Here is an 18448-nt window from a genome sequence, read left to right as displayed (position 1 = left end):
TGAAAATAACACTTGACAGACAAGTCAGATAAAAATGAATAATTGTTGGAACTGTGATTCATATCAGTGCCTTTCCCATCCTGCTGTATTACTTCTTCCTAAATGGGTCACATTGAATCTTTTGACATTATCAACAAAACATTAACATTATAAACTTTCCTAACATAACTTTTACAATTTAATGTGGAATAGCCATCATGAAAACTAAAGAGGTGAATATTAAAAGGGCTCTACTTTTCCGTAAGTGGTATTAAAGTTTAATCCTAGCAGAAATTCAACCGCCACCGGTACCCACAAACTACAAACCACCTCATTAGACCAGCTACCAGTGGTTATTGCAAGGATATGGCTGTTTAAGCGTTTGCCAATAAGAGCAAATACTTTTCAATATTAGTTTTTTCATTTCAATACGTCTCTTTTTTATTTATTTTTTACAAAATATAACAATTATAAACCAACATAACAGAAGCAGTACAATATAGAAATTGCAAAAAAAAAAGGCAGTGTTCCCTCTCCTGCCCTGATGGTCATGTCTGGAACCCCATAACGGTAAAACAAAAACACTGATCTGAACGTGGCTCTGGTCTAGGCAGGTCTGACATATGTACAGAAAACAAAACAAAAAAGTAAATAAATACAGAGATAGATGGACGTAAGCTGAGGAGGCTGTATTCAAATTCGCCCTCCCTTATAACTTTTCCTTCCCCTTAAAGCTACCATCCATACGTTTTATGTACATTGTATCCCTTGCCCTGCAGAAAGAGGTAGGCTGATTGCAATGATGTCCAAACTACAATAAGGACGGCGAGCATCTTGTCCAATCTGGTGCGCCATCAGTTTCAAAGAACTTTGACATTGCCAACGGTCCTCAACAGGGTCTAAATGTCTCAATGGAAGAGTAGGGAGACCACATCCAACCACCGCATTTGTGCTAGTTATGTGTTAACACACACTGTTCATCAAAATAAACCCTTGATCGTAGCTTTAAAGAAAAATACTTTGCTGATTCGATATCATTTAAAACTGCCCCGTTTGAACATATACAGTAGTGTATGTGCATACAGTATATGTTCTAACAGATTTGGGCCATGTAATATTTGTATTTAATATTTTAAGAAAGTGTAAAAAACCTGGGGCATAACCTTGGTCTGCAACTCTATAACACTTGGACGGCGCTCCATTCCAAAGAGACAGTGCCTTCTTGTGAATCCTTCAACTGGAAGGCAATGTTCACTCCTTGTAGTTTTGTTCATTTCCAAATTGTGCTACTTATCAAGACTTGGTTTTACAAAAGCAAATCAGCAGTATCGCTATTTTTCATCCAATACATTTGCAATAAAACTGAAAACTGGAATGTTTTTGGAAACTTCGGCCACAAGAACATGCTTGTGGTGGGTGGTGAACAAGGGTATATTCTATGGCTTGATAGAGGCATCTTGCTTAGACTTCTCTGTGAAGGTGTGGATCACTACATCTCTCATTGCCTCAGAAATAAAATGTGCCTTTTCCTTAGGCAAATAAGCTATGGCATAATGCAAGTCTTGAATAACTAAAAACAAAGAGAAAGCACTTCTGTCTACTGTGCAAGTAAAGCAGGAGATTTATAGAACATATTGACCATATGGCCGTCATTTTGCTCCTACTAATAGAGTATTATGTACAATAAGAGCAAAATGGCTGCAATGTGAATATGGTCAATGGATCTTACAAAATGTTTAACATGGTAATTGAGCAGGGACACAACACTACACTTTCTGACATGCCCCCCGAACCCCACACACATAATTAAAACCACAACCGCAAAGAGAAAATAAAGAAAGAAACGTTGTGCTCTAAAAGTACTGCCTCATGTTGCCCCGTCATTGAATTCATCTTTCAGATAAACTTTGTATACAAAACATCTTTAGTTTCAGTTTTCACTTGGATTCAAAGTATTTGAATCAGAATTTTCCAGAGTTTAGGTGGCAATACAGACGTAGTTTCAGACATACACAGGGACTTTTAGGAACAGACAGAGGAGATTCCCATAGATATTCAGTGGACAGACCCAGCTTGTTCTGATATGGCATGGGGTTTTGTGCAGATCACCAGCAGAAGCACCGCCAAGCTACAGTCTGATTTAAACTTTTACAAGTGGTAGTCTCAACAGGTGAAACTTTAAACAGAGCTAGTAGGTAACAGTGTCCTGGTGGCTGACGACCCCTAAAACAATTCAACTGCAGCCTTCTTTTTGATGCTGATTAATCAACAAATGAGGCAACAGTGAATGAACACTGGCTGATGTTTCTTGTGTCCTAGAAAATAAACAGACTTCCGGCGGCTGGTTTCTCAAGATGTTATTTTGGTGACTGCAAGGTGCTTCCAGATTCCAGTCTACTTTTAAAATGTCCAGTCGTGACTCTATGCCCATAGGGTCCATTAACTGCTTATTTCCCGATCATCAGCCCAAATATTTAACATTCCAGAATGGACGGCATGTATTCATCATTCTAGAAAGGATAATGTGCTTCTGATGTCAGAAGTTAGAAGTTTCTTTCTTTCTACATTGTTTATACAGTACACACCCGCATAAAGACCAGGTCCAATCAAGATCTCTACAGACAAAACGGCAAACTGTGCAGCGCCATTTTAAACGGAATACAATTCCTCCTCCCGGTGTCCTCTTCACTGTGTGAGAGAGCGGGGGCGCTGGATGGGAGAGGAGCACAGAATGGCACCGTAGCCCCCAAAGTCTGAGGGCAGGACAGCGGATGAGGGAGGGGAGGCGGAGGGCAGGGAGAAGTCCATCTGCAACCCATGGGGGAGGAGGCCATTCCCGCTCCCCGCAGTACCACAGTCGGGACCCTCTGGGATGAAAGGCCCATATAACTGGAGCTGGTAGAAGCCAGAACCCAAGATGTGATGGTCCTCGGTGGGGGATGGAGGGCTACCGCAGGGCTGCAGGGAGCTGCAAGGGGAGGGCTGGGCCTGCAGCTGAGAGTTTGAGAGGGGACAACTGCCTGGCCCGGGCTCCTGGGGGTCGTCCACAGGCGAGAGAAGTGAGAAGGGGCACCTGAACAGCTGCTGTGGACACCCACCGGCATACAGCTCTGACATCTCCACCCCCTGCCCACCTGGACGGGTGGAAAAAAGTAAAAAATATATAAATAAAACAAAGAATAGTGCAATTATTTTCTCCTCACTTTTTTTGCACACTTTAAAATTCAGATTTTTGAAGATGAAGAAGTCTGCACACTGTTTTAAATGCAACACAACATAGTGAATTTATTAGATAAGCACAACGTTGCGACCTTTGCATATTATTGTTGATATGTCCTGACGGCACCAATGCCATTAAGATAAATTGTATATTGTATATCCACTGAAAGAAGGGGGAAGAATTAATGATTTGATTAGTTCAAATGCCCTCCACAAACAAAATTGCTCAGATGCAGCTCATCTGGAGATAAATCACATTTCATGTCAAAAGTTTAATTTAAAACAAAGTCTTGTCTTTGATGATTTGTAAATACTGCTTCCCGTGAATAAGCCAGATGAAAAATAATCAACAACACTCACTCATGCTACACATGCTTTGGGTGTTTCTTTTGTCTTCCCCTTAAATACATGATTTGTTAACCAGTCTTGTAGATATAGATTTATGGATTTCTTTGGAAGAGGAAAGTTAGTGAGTTTTGCTCTGAACAACACCATTACCCCTCCGCCCCCCCACTCTCTTTCTCACTCTCATTCTCTCTGTCTGTTTACCTACAGGACATGCCTGCTTTCTGAGGCCTGTGCGGACCAAGTTCATGGCTTTAAGAGAAAGCGTGGTGTTCGTCTCCGCCGGGGACGGCCCTCCTCCTCTGGAGCGCCATGTCAATGTATACATACATGTGCATGTACACACACCCACACAGACAGACACACACACACACAAAGAAAACAAACAAACAAAAAATGATAGGCAAAGCAAATACAAACAGGTGGGGAGAAATCACATTCAAAATGCTTCAAATCATGAGACAATGAGAACCAATGAGACCAAAATAAAAGTCAAACATAACAAGCACAAGAACTATGACCAACAAACAAAATAATGGAAATAATGTGGTCTGATATGAACTGTGAATGGTTTGAATAGAGGGCATGAGAAGAATCATATTTTAAAATGATCCGTTACCTTGTTTGTCAAGTTCCAGACCAGGTGGTGGAAGGGAGGGTGACTCCAGCTGTGCTGCACCCAAGGTGCCCTGAGACGAGTCCTGGGAGTTGCCGCCTCCAACCAGCTCCCCCACCTCTCCATCCTGATCTCCATCCTCCCTGCAAAAACACAACATCATCAGCATAAAGCAGTCGATTATTTGGGGCGCGCGGAGAAGTTGAGGGGCGGTGAGGCAGGCGGGAGCAGTCCCGTGAAATTCTCGCGCTCGTGCTCGTTTGTGCACACGCACGCAGGCAGCAAGATCTGGATTGTGGTCAGCTTTTATTTCCGCACAGGAGGACAAAACAACAATGATTGTGGCGCGATCCCCGCTGATCCGAACGGTATCACCCGCGTCCACCGCTCCCCGTCTGTCACGACCTTTATGGTAAAACCTCATTACTTGTGTCTACTCCCAGCCCTACTTACATATTCCCTGATTGCAGGTTGTACTTCCTTCGGCTCAGCCGTTGAGTGGCCTGTTGAGTGAAGTACTCGTGGCGATCTGACTTCTTCCACATATAGTAATACTCTACAACCTCCCCCACAGACCGTGTTCGTACCTGGGTAAGGAAGGAAAAAGAAAGTCTTGTGTATGAGATAACAACAAACACCCCTTTACAGAGAAAACATACGCACACATGAGAGCAAACGCATACACACCCAAAAGGTACACTAAATCCAGTTCAAAAAAAGAAAAAAAAGCAGTATGTTGTAGTACGATCTGAGGGCACCAACCTTATTAGCCTGAATGAGGTGAAAGTTCTTCCCATAAACTCGGTAGCCATGTTCAAAGTTCCTGCACTCCTGTTCGCTCCAGGCACACAGCTCTTCTACAGAAAGAGAAGAGGAGGTCAGTTCAATTCATGTATAAACATTACATTTGCAATGCCAAGACAATAGTCTATAAGAAATTGAATTTTGAAAGGTTGTGAGGAACTTTTGTGCATCACTGTCAAAATCATTTCACGATGTTGTGAATAGCAGACAGTGGGGTATAACAAGTAGAAAAGTACACAACAAGTTCTTACCACTGAACACTTTCACATTGAAGCGTATTCGTCTAAGTGCCTCCTCTGCATTGAAGTTGCATTTCACCAGCTCATACAGTGCCTGAGAGGAAAGACAGAAAGAGAAACAGAAACCGTTTTAGACATTTACTGTAGCTGATGCTCCTATCCAATCCCTCGACGATACAGCATACAGCATTGACAGTAAAATCCTCTGGGTTAGTTTAACAGAGTATTAAAAAATTGGTAAAACTTTCCACTGTCAGAGATAAATATAGGATCTTGCTGTGTGGACATGCTATTGACTGTTGCAAGGTGTTACAAGTGACAGCATCCAAATTCCATTTGACTACTAGTCCATTTAACAACTATTCTGTTTTAACTACTAGATCACTATAATTCCTAGGATAGGAACCTTACCCAACCGTGCTGCTTGACAAAACGGACAAAATGTCCAACTGACAAAAGTTTTTCAGCTGACCGCCGGACATGTTTTACAGAGTCTAGTGTCAGTGTGTATGTGGGTTGAGACCAATCTCTTCATCTTTCTTTCTCTCCATCTCATGGGGATTGAACCTGCACACACAGGGCTCTTTCCTTTTCTTTGTTTTAAATATATTTTATTAGGTTTTCTTTAAAATACATTTGACATCCGTTTTCAGGTGCCCACATACACATTAACCAAGAGAAATGTAATCCTTAGGAAGTATGACCAATATGTCTTGATGAATTGAATACACAGGACCACAATGGAAACAAGCCCTCAGGTCTTTTGTGTTATCTTTTTAGCATTATTGTATAACTGTACCTCTGTACCTTTTGCAAACTGTTAATAAAGTAATCAATCAATCAATCAATCAATCAATGAGGATGGCACATGGGAGGTGTACCTTATCAAGCATAGTCCTTAATATTTATGCATTAATAAGGGTCTCTTTCCTGAGACTACTTTTGTCATTACCCACAAAGATAAAAAGAAAAACACAGCATTGTCTTCTGCCTTTCTTAAAGCTGTATAAATCTTATCCTACATGCTGACATCCACACATCTCCGTCAAGGAACAAAGTTATGTGACATTCTGCCTCTCAGAATGGTCATGGAAAAGAGCCTTAAGGGACATCACCTGTTCGTTGTCTCGGATGGTGTCTCCTGGTAGACGTGTGCTCACTGCCCCCTCCTGGCATCCTGGTATCTGTGCACACAGCAGGTACTCCTCCACCTCGTGCACTGGCAAGACCCCGGGACTCCACAGCAGCTGGTCCTCACTGTCATGGGCTAGAGACAGAGAGGATGAGGACAGAGTAAATAGGGAGGATAGGAGAGCTAGTCGACTAGTCAATTAAAACGGTGCTGCCTCTACTAATCATTTACTAAACATTAGTCACTAAACTATTAATCAAAATATATAAATTACTGACAGACAAATTACTGTCATCACATCTTAGTAAAATGTTGCTTTTAGCAAGCACAAATACGCGTCACATCATTAGCGCAGTGCTGGTCAGCAGCCTGACATTGTGGCTCCACTTCCCAATGCAGTGAATGCACACTTCAGAAAGAGAGCAAAGTTTGGGAGTACTTTGACTTGAAAGAAGATGTGAGCGTTGCGTTGCATACTATACGTACTGTAGGTTGTGTCCAATGTAACGGACGTGAACCTCCAAGGCAAGAGCAGCAGTGGAGGTAAGCCTACCTAAAAGCAACCCCTTATTAACTTGTTTACTGCCCGCCACTGAGCTGTGATCCCGGTCAATCTCAAAAAACAACCCAGCTCATCACACAGATGAGCGCAATAGACATGCTGCCACTAACATGTGTTGAAAGCAAAGGTTTTAAAAAAACCCTGATGGATTACATCGAAACAGAACACACGGTGCTACCGTGAATGCTTTAGGTGTTTGTTTCCTTCTGATCTGCGTCACATAAAACGTCACATGCAACAGGCAGTATACATTCATACAGATGGGGAGAGAGAAACCCAGAACCTACCTCTATCCTGATAGGTGTACGGACTGATGGGAGGGATTTTCGCTTGGTACATAGAGCCAACCATGATGTCCTGAGGACAAAACAAAGTCATTCACAAACCTATATGCTATTGGTAAATGTATGGATGTATAAATAAACGTGCTGCAATGCACATATACAGTACTGTAACGGTAGTTTTTTGTTGAGACTAGGGCTGTCAAGATTACAAAGTTAAGTCACAGAAATAGTTGCGATTAACGATTTCATTGTGTTTTTGGCATTGAACATTGAAACATTTTGCTACGTTTGCCTTTTAGGCTTCATAATAAAACATTGCACAGGGCAGATATGACAAATGACTTACATATACAAAGACATGACATAACTTTATGTGGCATAACTTTCAAAAACATTTAAAATAGCAGATCAACAAGCTTACAACGTGTCACAAAGTGACGCGATGTAAGCTTGTTGATCTGCTATTTCTGGAAAATGTTTGAAAATGCATGAAAATTTTTCTACATGGAAACGTTTATGACGATCATGCAAAATGATTGCGAATATCTCAAATAATTGCGATTAGGCGACTATATAATAATTGTGACAGGTCTAGGTGAGACTGCATGTCACAGAGTATCATTTAGTCATCATCAGTGGGTTTAGCTAGTTTAGAGTTCATAGATCATCAGTAATTGACTTACCTTGCGTCCATCGGTGGAGGCATCGGAGGCATTGGAGTCATCGTCTGATTCTTCTTCTGAAGAACTGACTAACATGCCTTTGTCTCCACCTAAAACATGTGACAAACACACATATTACTAGGTGCCAATTTGGTCACTTTTCCAAAAGCAGACTTTGAATAAATCAATTCTGAGGAGAAATGTGTTATACTGCATAATGCATCTGAATATTAAATATACTGCAATATAAATATACTGATGTTGATAGACTACAGTGCAGTGCCTGCTACAATACTGGGCAGAGGCCACATGCAATCATAACTTTTTAACAGCTTAATTAATAGTCAATAAATGTTTACTTACAAACTAAAACTATACTGTAACCCCCTAAGTGATAATTTAACTCAGAGAATGTAAATATTAATGTAAATGAACCTGTATGGTCGCTCTCGACTCAAGTAGGTGCAATTTGTGCTTGTAATGTGTTTGGAATTAACATCTGAAACACTAATGCAGCAGTTAACCCTTGTGTTGTCTTCAAGCCAAAAATTACCCGCCAGCTATGTTACATTATTAGAGAAAACCCCAAAATGATATTTTTTTGCTAGAGTGAGCCCGACATCAGAAAAAGTGAAATATTATTATTATTCTGATTTCCATGAAAGTCGTCTTTTGTATGTTTCAACTTGGGGGGCATGTGTTATGAACAGGCCATTTGTTATGAGGAGATCAGATTAATCCCAGAGTAAAATCCTCAAGGTTAATTTATCCATTTGAGTGTAAAAGTGCAGATTTGTACCAAGCCCCCAGAACCAAGAGGGAGCAGAGAAGCACATTGGACATGCTGGCTGTTCATAGGTACTGCAGCTTATTACGGCTGAAGCCAGACACATGAACGAGCGAAAACGGTTTCGACCAATGGGCTCGACTCACGAACTTGCGCACGAGCTTGCGCATGGAGGTGACGCAAAACGCGTCACATAGGCCCCGCCCGTCACATTTCCCAACCCGGAAGAAGGGGTGAAAAGAGAGTATGCACTGGGTGAGCAACTCCATACAAGTGAAAGGCCAGGGTGCCCTCTCTATTATTTTTAACTCTATGATTTGCACACACTCAAAGTTAAATTAACACTGAGGATTTTACTGTTTAGTTACTGTGTAACTAAACAAGCCTGTGGAGCATCACAGCATGGCACGTTGAAATATGAACAGCAAGGAAAAACAGACACTCATGCACATCGTGAGATGTAAGACACTCAGCTTCTTTCGCCAGAACTCACATTCCGTAAACCATTCTACATAATATAGGGTTATCTTTAAATCATAACTCTGTGCAATTGTGCATATTACAAGGGTTCCATGCACTGGTAATGGGTTATGTTAGGATGGTAATGGTCCTGTGCTGGTAGGTTTGGGTTGTTTTGCTGACGCTGGGGGTTGCAATGTGTGTGTGTGTGTGTGTGTGTGTGTGTGTGTGTGTGTGTGTGTGTGTGTGTGTGTGTGTGTGTGTGTGTGTGTGTGTGTGTGTGTGTGTGTGTGTGTGTGTGTGTGTGTGTGTGTGTGTGTGTGTGTGTGTGTGTGTGTGTGTGTGTGTGTGTGTGTGTGTGTGTGTGTGTGTTGTTAAAGCAGAAATCTGAATGGGAACTCAGTCAAACAAGATAGACAAAATAAGACACAGACGAAGTCACAGTTGGAGAAGAATCAGTGATATATTCTTGATATCAGGAGGAGATACGAGACTCACAATGCCAGTAAAACAGACCTGTATGGAAAACCACCTCAGCCTCGAACTCAAAGATCACACTGAAAGCAAGTGACTTATATTTTCATCACCAAAATGGCAACATAGTGCGATCCCTCCTCCAACCCAAAGAGGATTATAATTCCCTTTGTTCCAGCCAGGGGCAGAAACACCTATCTTTCAACTATTCCTACCCCCCAGCCACAACCCAGCCAATTTGTCCTTCAAACAAACAAATGCAAATTTGTCTCTGGGAGTCAGAATGTCTGCAGTAGGATTTGACTCAGACATTATTGCATTAACTAGCAGTTGTTTACAAATGTTTACTTATTCTCCAAATTACTTTGACAGTGTGTGTGTGTGTGTGTGTGTGTGTGTGTGTGTGTGTGTGTGTGTGTGTGTGTGTGTGTGTGTGTGTGTGTGTGTGTGTGTGTGTGTGTGTGTGGGGGTGTGTGTGTGTGTGTGTGTGTGTGTGTGTGTGAGTGACCTTGCAGGCGTCGAAGCAGTTCAGAGGTATTTGAGGTGACAGAGGGGGTGAGGTCATCAGCAGATGATTCTTCTTCCTCCTCTCCAGGAAACAGATCCTTGGTTATCTGATCCTGACACAGAAGGAACAGCAGAATGAGACAGAAATGAATACAATATTAAACAAACAAAATAGAAGTTGTAGATCGATATGCATGTAAATAAAAACAAAATTCACAACAATGGCGATATGGTATAGAAGGAAAAAAGAAGGGGACCAAGTATAGTCCCCTGGGGGACCCCAGTCAACAAAGTACAGTATATAGGGTTTAAGTCAAACTCATTTGAGGTCGCAGACCAGAGGGGATAAAATGTGGCTTCATGCGGGCTGGACCAGTTGTGCATGCACAAACATGCACACGTACGCATTTTTTCCCTACTTGTTCTCATGTGTCTCAGTCGTTTCACATTGTTCACAATCATTATACAAATTTATTTTTAAAGATTACATAAGCATTACGTTCTATCTCTCTCACTCACTCACAAACAAGCACACACGTCCGTCCTTTTTCGTGAGAAAATTGGCGAGACGCAAGTGGCAACAACAGATTCAACAGAACATTTGAGTCTGTATTTTGTTAAATACATGCATATGCTAAATATATCGTCTACCAACGTGTCATCTCATCGTATACTAACGCAGAGCAAAGTATGGAGGCAGTGCAGCTGTACACCTGTGTGTGTGTATTATGTTGCAGGAACAGGAGAAAGAGAGAATTATGTTACGCAGTGAGTTTTGAATGTTATGTAGTTTGTTTTGTAAATTTAGAAATATATTTATTTATCTTTTGTCATAAACTGAGGGGATTACACAACTTTAGCGTGCTCTTCTTATTTGTAAAAGCTCGGCAAAGGAAAAGACAACTTTGAAATTCACACTTGAGTCATGATATTTGGTCCTGTACCTATCCATGTTATGAGTGACACACACTGAAAAGGCTACATTAACTGGTCGCTGGAATAATTGGTCAGACTGGGGTTTGAAAGGAGTCGTGCACAGCAGTTAACTAGTGTCCATCACCCTCTGTTTTCTTCAGTACCAACCTACACACAACACAAGCTGCTGGTGCAGCAGGCAGCAGCAGAATGGAAAGAGTGTGGCAAGAGGGCGGCTGTCGTACAGCAGATACAAAATAAATGGTCGTGGATTTTTTCATCCCGCAAGCCAGATTGGACTCCTTTGCGGGCTGCATCTAGCCACCAGCTTGGCACCCCTTGTTTAAGTTGTTCAGTCTGAACTAGAAAAACTGCTTTCTGCTATGATGCTCCCATTTCACGGAACAATCTACAACTCGCGCTAAAAATGTATGCCCCAATATCCTATGGACAATTTAATAACCTTCTCCTGCCTCACTGTGTAACTGTTTTTTAACTTACTAGTTTTCTGTTATGGTCTTATTTAGTTGTTTCTGTGTTTTATATTCTGTATATGTCTTAATTGTTGAGAGGGTAAACCTCAATGCTCTTTTAGAATAAATAAAGGTTTCAAGTGGTTTACACTCAGGATTTTACAGTGTACTTACTGGGCCCCAGAACGGTCTACAACCCTAAGATACAGCTCTTGCTCAGTGTGCCAAGGAATGTCTCACCTTGTCCAGTGTCATGTCTGGCAGGCTGGCAGCTAACTGACAGGTGTCCTTGTCTGACTGCAGGAGAGGGTCTAACACCTCATAGCCGTACAGAGCCAGCAGCTCCTCCAGGGGCAGTTCACTGGCCTGACACAGAAAAGACATGGAGAGAAGGAGAGGGGGACAAAACAGAGGTCGTTTCTCAATACCAAGAATGCAAAAGAATGGACTTGTGTCCTTGGGTAGAATGTACTCCTCAAGTCAACTTTGGGGGAGAACATTCTGTCAAAGACCAGAGAATGTATCGTTCTAGTTTGAAACAGACTTGTACTTGAAGTCACGTGATGATCGCCCACTGCACCTTGCCGCTCTAATGAGCTGTGTGTGTTTCAGTCAAAACAGCCACCTCACATCTTCGAAAACTTTGGAGCAGATTTTCAAGTAGGCTTTATTTTTTATAAATGAACCACACATTTTTAAGATTAAACAACAAAATTATTGCCTAAAAAACTAATTTTCTCCTCCACCATTGCTGCAGATGAATGTGAAATGCTTTCTGGGACACTTGTCTGTCCCAAGTCCACACAAGTCACCTCCCGAGGCTCACAATAGGTGTGTCTCAATTCAGGGGTTGCAGCCTTCAAAGTGCAGCCCTACGTAGGGTGGGTAGGGCACTACCCCCTGGAGGGCGCATAGGGCACACACTCTGCCTGTGAATTGGGACAGCACTTGGCGCGCCACTGTGACGTCATCGCCCTTAAAATCCGCACTTCGCAGGGCGCAACCCCTGAATTGAGACACACCTTCCCGATAGACTGGGCGGATCAAGTTCACAGCCGGGCATTTGGACAGAACTTGGCTAGATGCAAACTTGGGGGACAGTACTTGGGCTGCAACGATGTTTCACAAGTTCATGAGTAAACAAGTACAGACAAGTGCAGCTATTGAGAAACGGCCAGAGACAGGAGGCTGGATTTTTACATTATCATTGTTCTATGAAATACTCTCTGCTTTGCAATACAATACAAACTATATTATGTCTCAAAACAAAACTTTTTTGGCCAATGTCATAGCAAAGTTTGAGCATGTCAATACAATTTAGAACTTACTGCGTGGGATCGAGCAGTCATCTTCATGGGGCGACTGTGTTTGGCCGTTGGGCTATTCTTATCGAACTCTTCTAAAACCTAACTGGACTTCTGCTGGCGCTGCTGTTGTTGAGGGACCTCATACTGTAGCTGTGCCTCAGGTTCTCCACTAGACCCCTGCTGCATTCAGCTCAGCTCTAGAACCCACCCAGCCAACTAGAACACACAATTGCACATACAGAGTATTATACACATGGCCACTTAAAATATATCAAACAACATGGTGGCAAAGTAAACCACACACACACACACACACACACACACACACACACACACACACACACACACACACACACACACACACACACACACACACACACACACACACACACACACACACAGACAGAGTGGCTGATCCCTGCTCATCTCATTACAGATCAGCTGACTCCTGACCTTTAAACCACAATTTTTCAATTGCTGACAGTAAACATAAATTAAAAATGTTAAGGACAATACATTTGCATCCTAAATTAGAGGCAAAAAAACTTCAGAAAATCGTCTTAAATCTTGCACGGTTTGAATATAGCCCAAAAGGTAAAACTTAAGACAGTAAAGTTGATTTGGAGGAAGGCAGTTTAATCCTACTAAAGGCCATACAGGGCGTCAACAAACACCCACTAAGTTTGCTTAAATTTCTCTCAAAAGCTTGGATCTCGAACAGCTTATACACTTTGACGAAAACGTGATAAAAAGTCATGTTAAAATCAGTAGTGGAAAAACTACTCAAATCTTTTACTCAAGTAAAAGTATCAATACTGCAAAGTAGAAATACTCTGTTACAAGCAAAAGTCTGGAATTCAAAATTGACTTGAGTAAAAGTACAAAAGTATTGGCATCAAAATATACTTATACTTATATTTTGTAATAATAATTCAAATCTACAAAGTCACTAGTAACTCAAGTTTTCAAAGAATTATAGTGGAGTAAAAAGTACAATATTTGCCTCAGAGATGTAGTGGAGTAAAAGTATTGAAGATTGGAAATGTGACAAAATTGTACTTAAGTACAGTACTTGAGTACATGTACTTACTTACTTTACACCACTGGTTAAATAACTCTCCCACCCCCCACCCACACCCCACCTCGGGCACTGTACTGTTTGACCAGTGTTGCTTTCCTGTGACTTGGTGCTGAACGCTGCTTCCTCCCTCTGACTCACTGCTAAGTCTTCGGAGAAGGAAATAGTTCTCAATGTTTCGAGCACATTTACAGAGAGATGGCCAGAGCAAACCGGCACAAAGTCGGACATCGCCCTCAACTTTTTCAGTCAGCCCACTTTAGTTAGCGGGGCACACACACCTGAAACAGTTCAGCACCACTAAAGAGAAGCCGACGGACTCCTATTGTTTTCTCCAGCTTTTACTATCAAGGCAGGGGAGGGGAATGGCTGAATACCAAAACGCTCGCCCCAAAACACAGTCGCCCCGGGGCAAAACCCGGCCTGTTTGCCACCAGGTATTCCTGAACGTAACCTCAGTGAAACTATGCCTAAAACTAACCTTATTCCTAAACGTAACCCCAGTAAAACCATGCATAAACCTCGCCTTATTCCTAAACGTAACCTCAGTGAAACTATGCCTAAACCTAACCTTATTCCTGAGTAACCTCAGTGAACCTATGCCTTAAAGTAAAACTGGCCTTATTCTTAAACGTAACCTCAGTAAAACTATGCCTAAACCTAACCTTATTCCTAAACTTAACCTCAGTGAAACTAAGCCTAACCTTATTCCTAAACGTAACCTCAGTAAAACTATACTTAATCTAGTCCTAAACGCAACCTCAGTAAAACTGTGCCTAAACCTAACCTTATTCTTAACCTTAATCTCAGTAAAACGAATACAAGAATCACTGGTGGTGAGCGGTCCGCGAAAAGAAAATGGGAGCGACTGTGTTTTGGGGCGAGTCTTCCGGCTACCGAATGGGAGGCTCTTTAAAGCGGAGAACGAACGCGGACTGAGGCGATACGGTGGAGAGATTCTCCATTTTTCTTCGCTCGGTTAGATCCCCAATCTGCCCCGTTCACCCGTCGCTTACCGGCTGGCACAACTATCAACATACATGGGTACGGTCCGGGGTGACACGAGGTCTTAAAAGCGTTCGGTTTCTCTTATCATTTCGGTTCATTTACATTCCTCATTTCGCTCACTTACCTCCGCCATTCCGCTTGTGCGCAGACTCTCCAGTGTGTAGCCCGGATGTTGTAGGTTCTTCTGTAGACTGTAGTGTAACAGAGCCAGAGCTCATGGATGGATTCAGCTCACTTTATTACCGCAACATTTCACTAACTGATCATACAGTAACTGGATTACATGCGCAACCAGTGGTGCAAAGTTACTAAGTACATTTATTCAAGTAGTGTACTTAAGTACACTTTTGAGGTGTTTTTTACTTTACTGGAGTATTTCAAATGTTCAGTTATTTTACTTCTACTCCATTATATCTCAGAGGCAAATATTGTACTTTTACTCCACTACAATTATTTGACAACTTTAGTTACTAGTTCAGCCCTATATACATTTCGGCCATTTGAAAATAGCAGATCTACAAGCTCACGATGCATTGCTATGTGATGTATTGTATTGTGAGCTTGTAGATCTGCTATTTTCAAAAGCTTTTAACACATTTGATATAATACCTTGTGGAACAGGACTTTCTGCATTATGAGTACTTTTACTTTTGGTGCTTTAAGTATATTTTGATACAATACTTTTGTACTTTTACTAAAGTAAAAGTATTTTTTTAATTCCGGACTTTTACTTGTAACTACATTGCAGTATTGATACTTTTACTTAATTAAAACATTTTAGAACTTTTTCCACCACTGCTGATCATACAGTAACTGGATTACATGAGCAACTTAAGTTATGTGGAAAAACATTGTGCTACTGGCTGCCTCTCAACATAATATATAGGCTATCGCATCTATTAACATTGCCTTCTAATTCACAACACTGGATAATGTTTTATACTTTTCAAATAATTAATTCTTAACAGAAAGTGTTTTCATTTGAGTAAAACTATAGCCTAAAGCCAAATGATCTGCATTAAAAATACTCAACAGACCAATAAAATAGCCCTAATTAAAGACAATTAGACTACACTGATAAATACAGTGAGAAGGACAGGCAGCATAAAATAGGTAATAGGTGGAACAAAATATAATATTTCAAACATTCATAGCAAGACTGAAGCTTGAACATATGGCTTGTGTAGGAATGAGGGAGGGGACAGGATATGGCCAACGCTGATAAAGATAGTCTGCATGCGATGCTTGTAGCCAATAAAAGCTTCTTTGACTGTCAAGTACATCCAGAGATATACAGTAGTAGCAGAAGGAAAGACAGTACAAAATGTTACCCATACATAGCCACATGATTCAACCAAGTCACAAGAATGTTTCAATAACATAATGAAGAGATGAGATTAGGGTCTATTTGATTAAATGTATATGATCATAGTTGTTTTTGTCCATCAAAGTAAGACAAGTAAACAAGTGGAACAGGGACATAACCAAAGGAATATAGTAAAGGGCACCTACAACTTTTACAGGACATAACATAAAATGTGAATTATACACAGGATTAAATCCAACAAAAGCTAATACACACAATTAGACATTAGAATAGCCTTCTAGATATTGCATCTGTACACTTAAATCATGAAGGAATATGTGGAAGTTATATATTTTTTAACTTTCTGAAAACTGCATCAATAGCAACAAATAACCCTCTATGCTAGCAATGTTAGAAATGCTGTTCTTTAAAGGCCCAGATTTGACCTTTTTGCTCTGAAACTGTGTGGAGTTAGACCATCTACCAGTAAATATTTGTATACTCAATTCACTTTCCTTCTGCTGATTAACCACACAAACCCTATAGCATCCCTATTCTAGACATGTCATAATAGGTGAAGATTCTGCAAAAACCTCCAAACATTTGCTGAAAACAGCAAATCTACAAACTCACGGCTTATACTCAGAAGAAGTGTAAGAAATTAAAAGGGTAAATTACTTATAATATGCCAAAAATGTTCATCAGAAAAGAAGGGTTGTGTCAAACAGGGTAATCCAGACACAAGGCATTGGCGAGAGAGAGGCTATAAACTGGGATTTTGTAGTTACAGTATAGTGGCTGGGTCTGGGGTCCTGTGTGAATGGGCATTTAGCATGAATGTCACTCATGTACCACCTGGATTGTGTTGTGTGTGTGTGTGTGTGTGTGTGTGTGTGTGTGTGTGTGTGTGTGTGTGTGTGTGTGTGTGTGTGTGTGCGTGCGTGCGTGCGCGCGTGCGTGTGTGCGCGCGTGCATACACATACATATACAGTAGATTATGTATATGTGTACACAGTACAATTATGTTTGTGTGTATGTATGTATGTATGCAGGAATGAGAAGGACAGTGATAGGTCAAACTCCATACAGCCAGCACACATCTTTTGTCTGCAGAACAACATGCTGGCACTAAGTTTAGAAAGGGTTAATATAGAATTGTTGTTCTGCTGCTATGAAACAAGGTCATACTGAGACAAACATAAGCGTGTTCACTCACAAACACACTCAATCACACAGGTTGACCTACAGCAGGCCCAATTAATTCAACACATACAGAGAGACATACACACACAATTAATAAAGAGAGAAAGGGGGCATATTTGCATATTTTTCATTCATTCCTTTGTTCTTAAAAGGACACCTAGATTACAGTGCTTTGCCACATAGCTATATATCTGAATGTACATAAATCTCAACACATGGGAAGTCCCACCTCTTTCCCTTCCTTTCATTTTCTTTGCCCAAGACAATGAATTTCTTGACTAATGAACAAGCAGGCTGATGGAGGCAAATGGGGTGGCACAGCCAAACAGCTAAGCATCTGGTATACCACAATGAATCTGCATAGCTAATACTCTGTGGTATTATATGACCTGCAAATTAAAAGAACCAGCCACTTCAGTTTCTATCAATGGGAGTGGCGTAGTGGGAGGAGATGGAACCACGGCAGGAGGAGCAATGTCGAGATTTATAGGCAGATCCTGTAAATGAGGGGGTGTGAGTCTGGCTTATAATCAGGACAAGTTCGTAAAGTATTCATCACCAGCCGAGTCCGACCCCTCCCTCACCAAGTCACTCCACCTCTCTTTAATTGGCCCTAGTGAGAGAAGTTTAGCAGGGGGACACGGGATGTGTCCTCTGTTTCTGCTGCGGCCTTTAATTAGACACGTGTGCATGTCAGTGTGTGTGTGCGTGTGCGTGTGTGTGCGCGCACGTGTGTTTGTGTGCGCGCGCGCGCGTGTGTGTGTGTGTGTGTGTGTGTGTGTGCGTGTGTGTGTGCGCGTGTGTGTGCGCGTGTATGTGTGTGCGTGCGTGTGTGTGTGTGTGTGTGTGTGTGTGTGTGTGTGTGTGTGTGTGTGTGTGTGTGTGTGTGTGTATTTTGGCAATTTAATTTGTTTGGGGCCTGGGGGTGGGGAGGTACTGTATGTAACTTGATTCAACAGCGGCAGGAACATAGAGTTACTGTAAGTCCATTCGTACTAACCATGGAAGGAAGTTTCTGGGGAGAGACAGGATTTCAGCAAGGACTGGACAAAGAGCAGTTCAATAACAATAGAAAGTACCCTATGTATA

At 41.6% G+C, this 18448-nt stretch overlaps 1 protein-coding gene across 2 annotated transcripts; it reads right to left on the bottom strand.

The window, feature by feature from the left end:
- Positions 1 to 2972: 2972 nt before the first annotated feature.
- Positions 2973 to 15037, bottom strand: mier2 (mesoderm induction early response 1, family member 2). Of its 2 annotated transcripts, none has more exons than XM_080430823.1 (13): positions 14975 to 15037; positions 12786 to 12980; positions 11698 to 11823; positions 10071 to 10182; positions 7864 to 7952; positions 7184 to 7253; positions 6318 to 6469; positions 5215 to 5296; positions 4922 to 5016; positions 4613 to 4746; positions 4163 to 4302; positions 3752 to 3845; positions 2973 to 3113 (listed from the first exon to the last, which is right to left on the bottom strand). In XM_080430823.1, exons 2-12 carry the CDS (start codon positions 12810 to 12812, stop codon positions 3790 to 3792), a joined length of 1083 nt encoding a protein of 360 aa, XP_080286949.1. In that variant the 5' UTR covers positions 12813 to 12980; positions 14975 to 15037; the 3' UTR covers positions 2973 to 3113; positions 3752 to 3789. The 2 variants fall into 2 exon arrangements, with proteins under 2 accessions (XP_080286949.1, XP_080286950.1); XM_080430824.1 differs by having other exon boundaries at positions 2979 to 3113; positions 3748 to 3845.
- Between the last annotated feature and the right edge of the window lie 3411 nt (positions 15038 to 18448).

This window comes from Gymnoscopelus braueri (assembly GCF_963280865.1).
Source record: "Gymnoscopelus braueri genome assembly, chromosome: 6".
Taxonomy (NCBI): domain Eukaryota; kingdom Metazoa; phylum Chordata; class Actinopteri; order Myctophiformes; family Myctophidae; genus Gymnoscopelus; species Gymnoscopelus braueri.
This window is presented reverse-complemented; position numbering and strand designations above follow the sequence as displayed.

Bases quoted from the DNA above. Each gene is read 5' to 3' on its own strand.
- mier2 (XM_080430823.1), bottom strand. From the start codon at position 12,812: ATGAAGATGACTGCTCGATCCCACGCA. The intron at 5,017-5,214 runs GTAAGAACTTGT...CTCTTTCTGTAG, and splicing joins CAATGTGAAAGTGTTCAGTG to AAGAGCTGTGTGCCTGGAGC. The intron at 3,846-4,162 runs GTAACGGATCAT...ATGGCGCTCCAG, and splicing joins TCTGGAACTTGACAAACAAG to AGGAGGAGGGCCGTCCCCGG.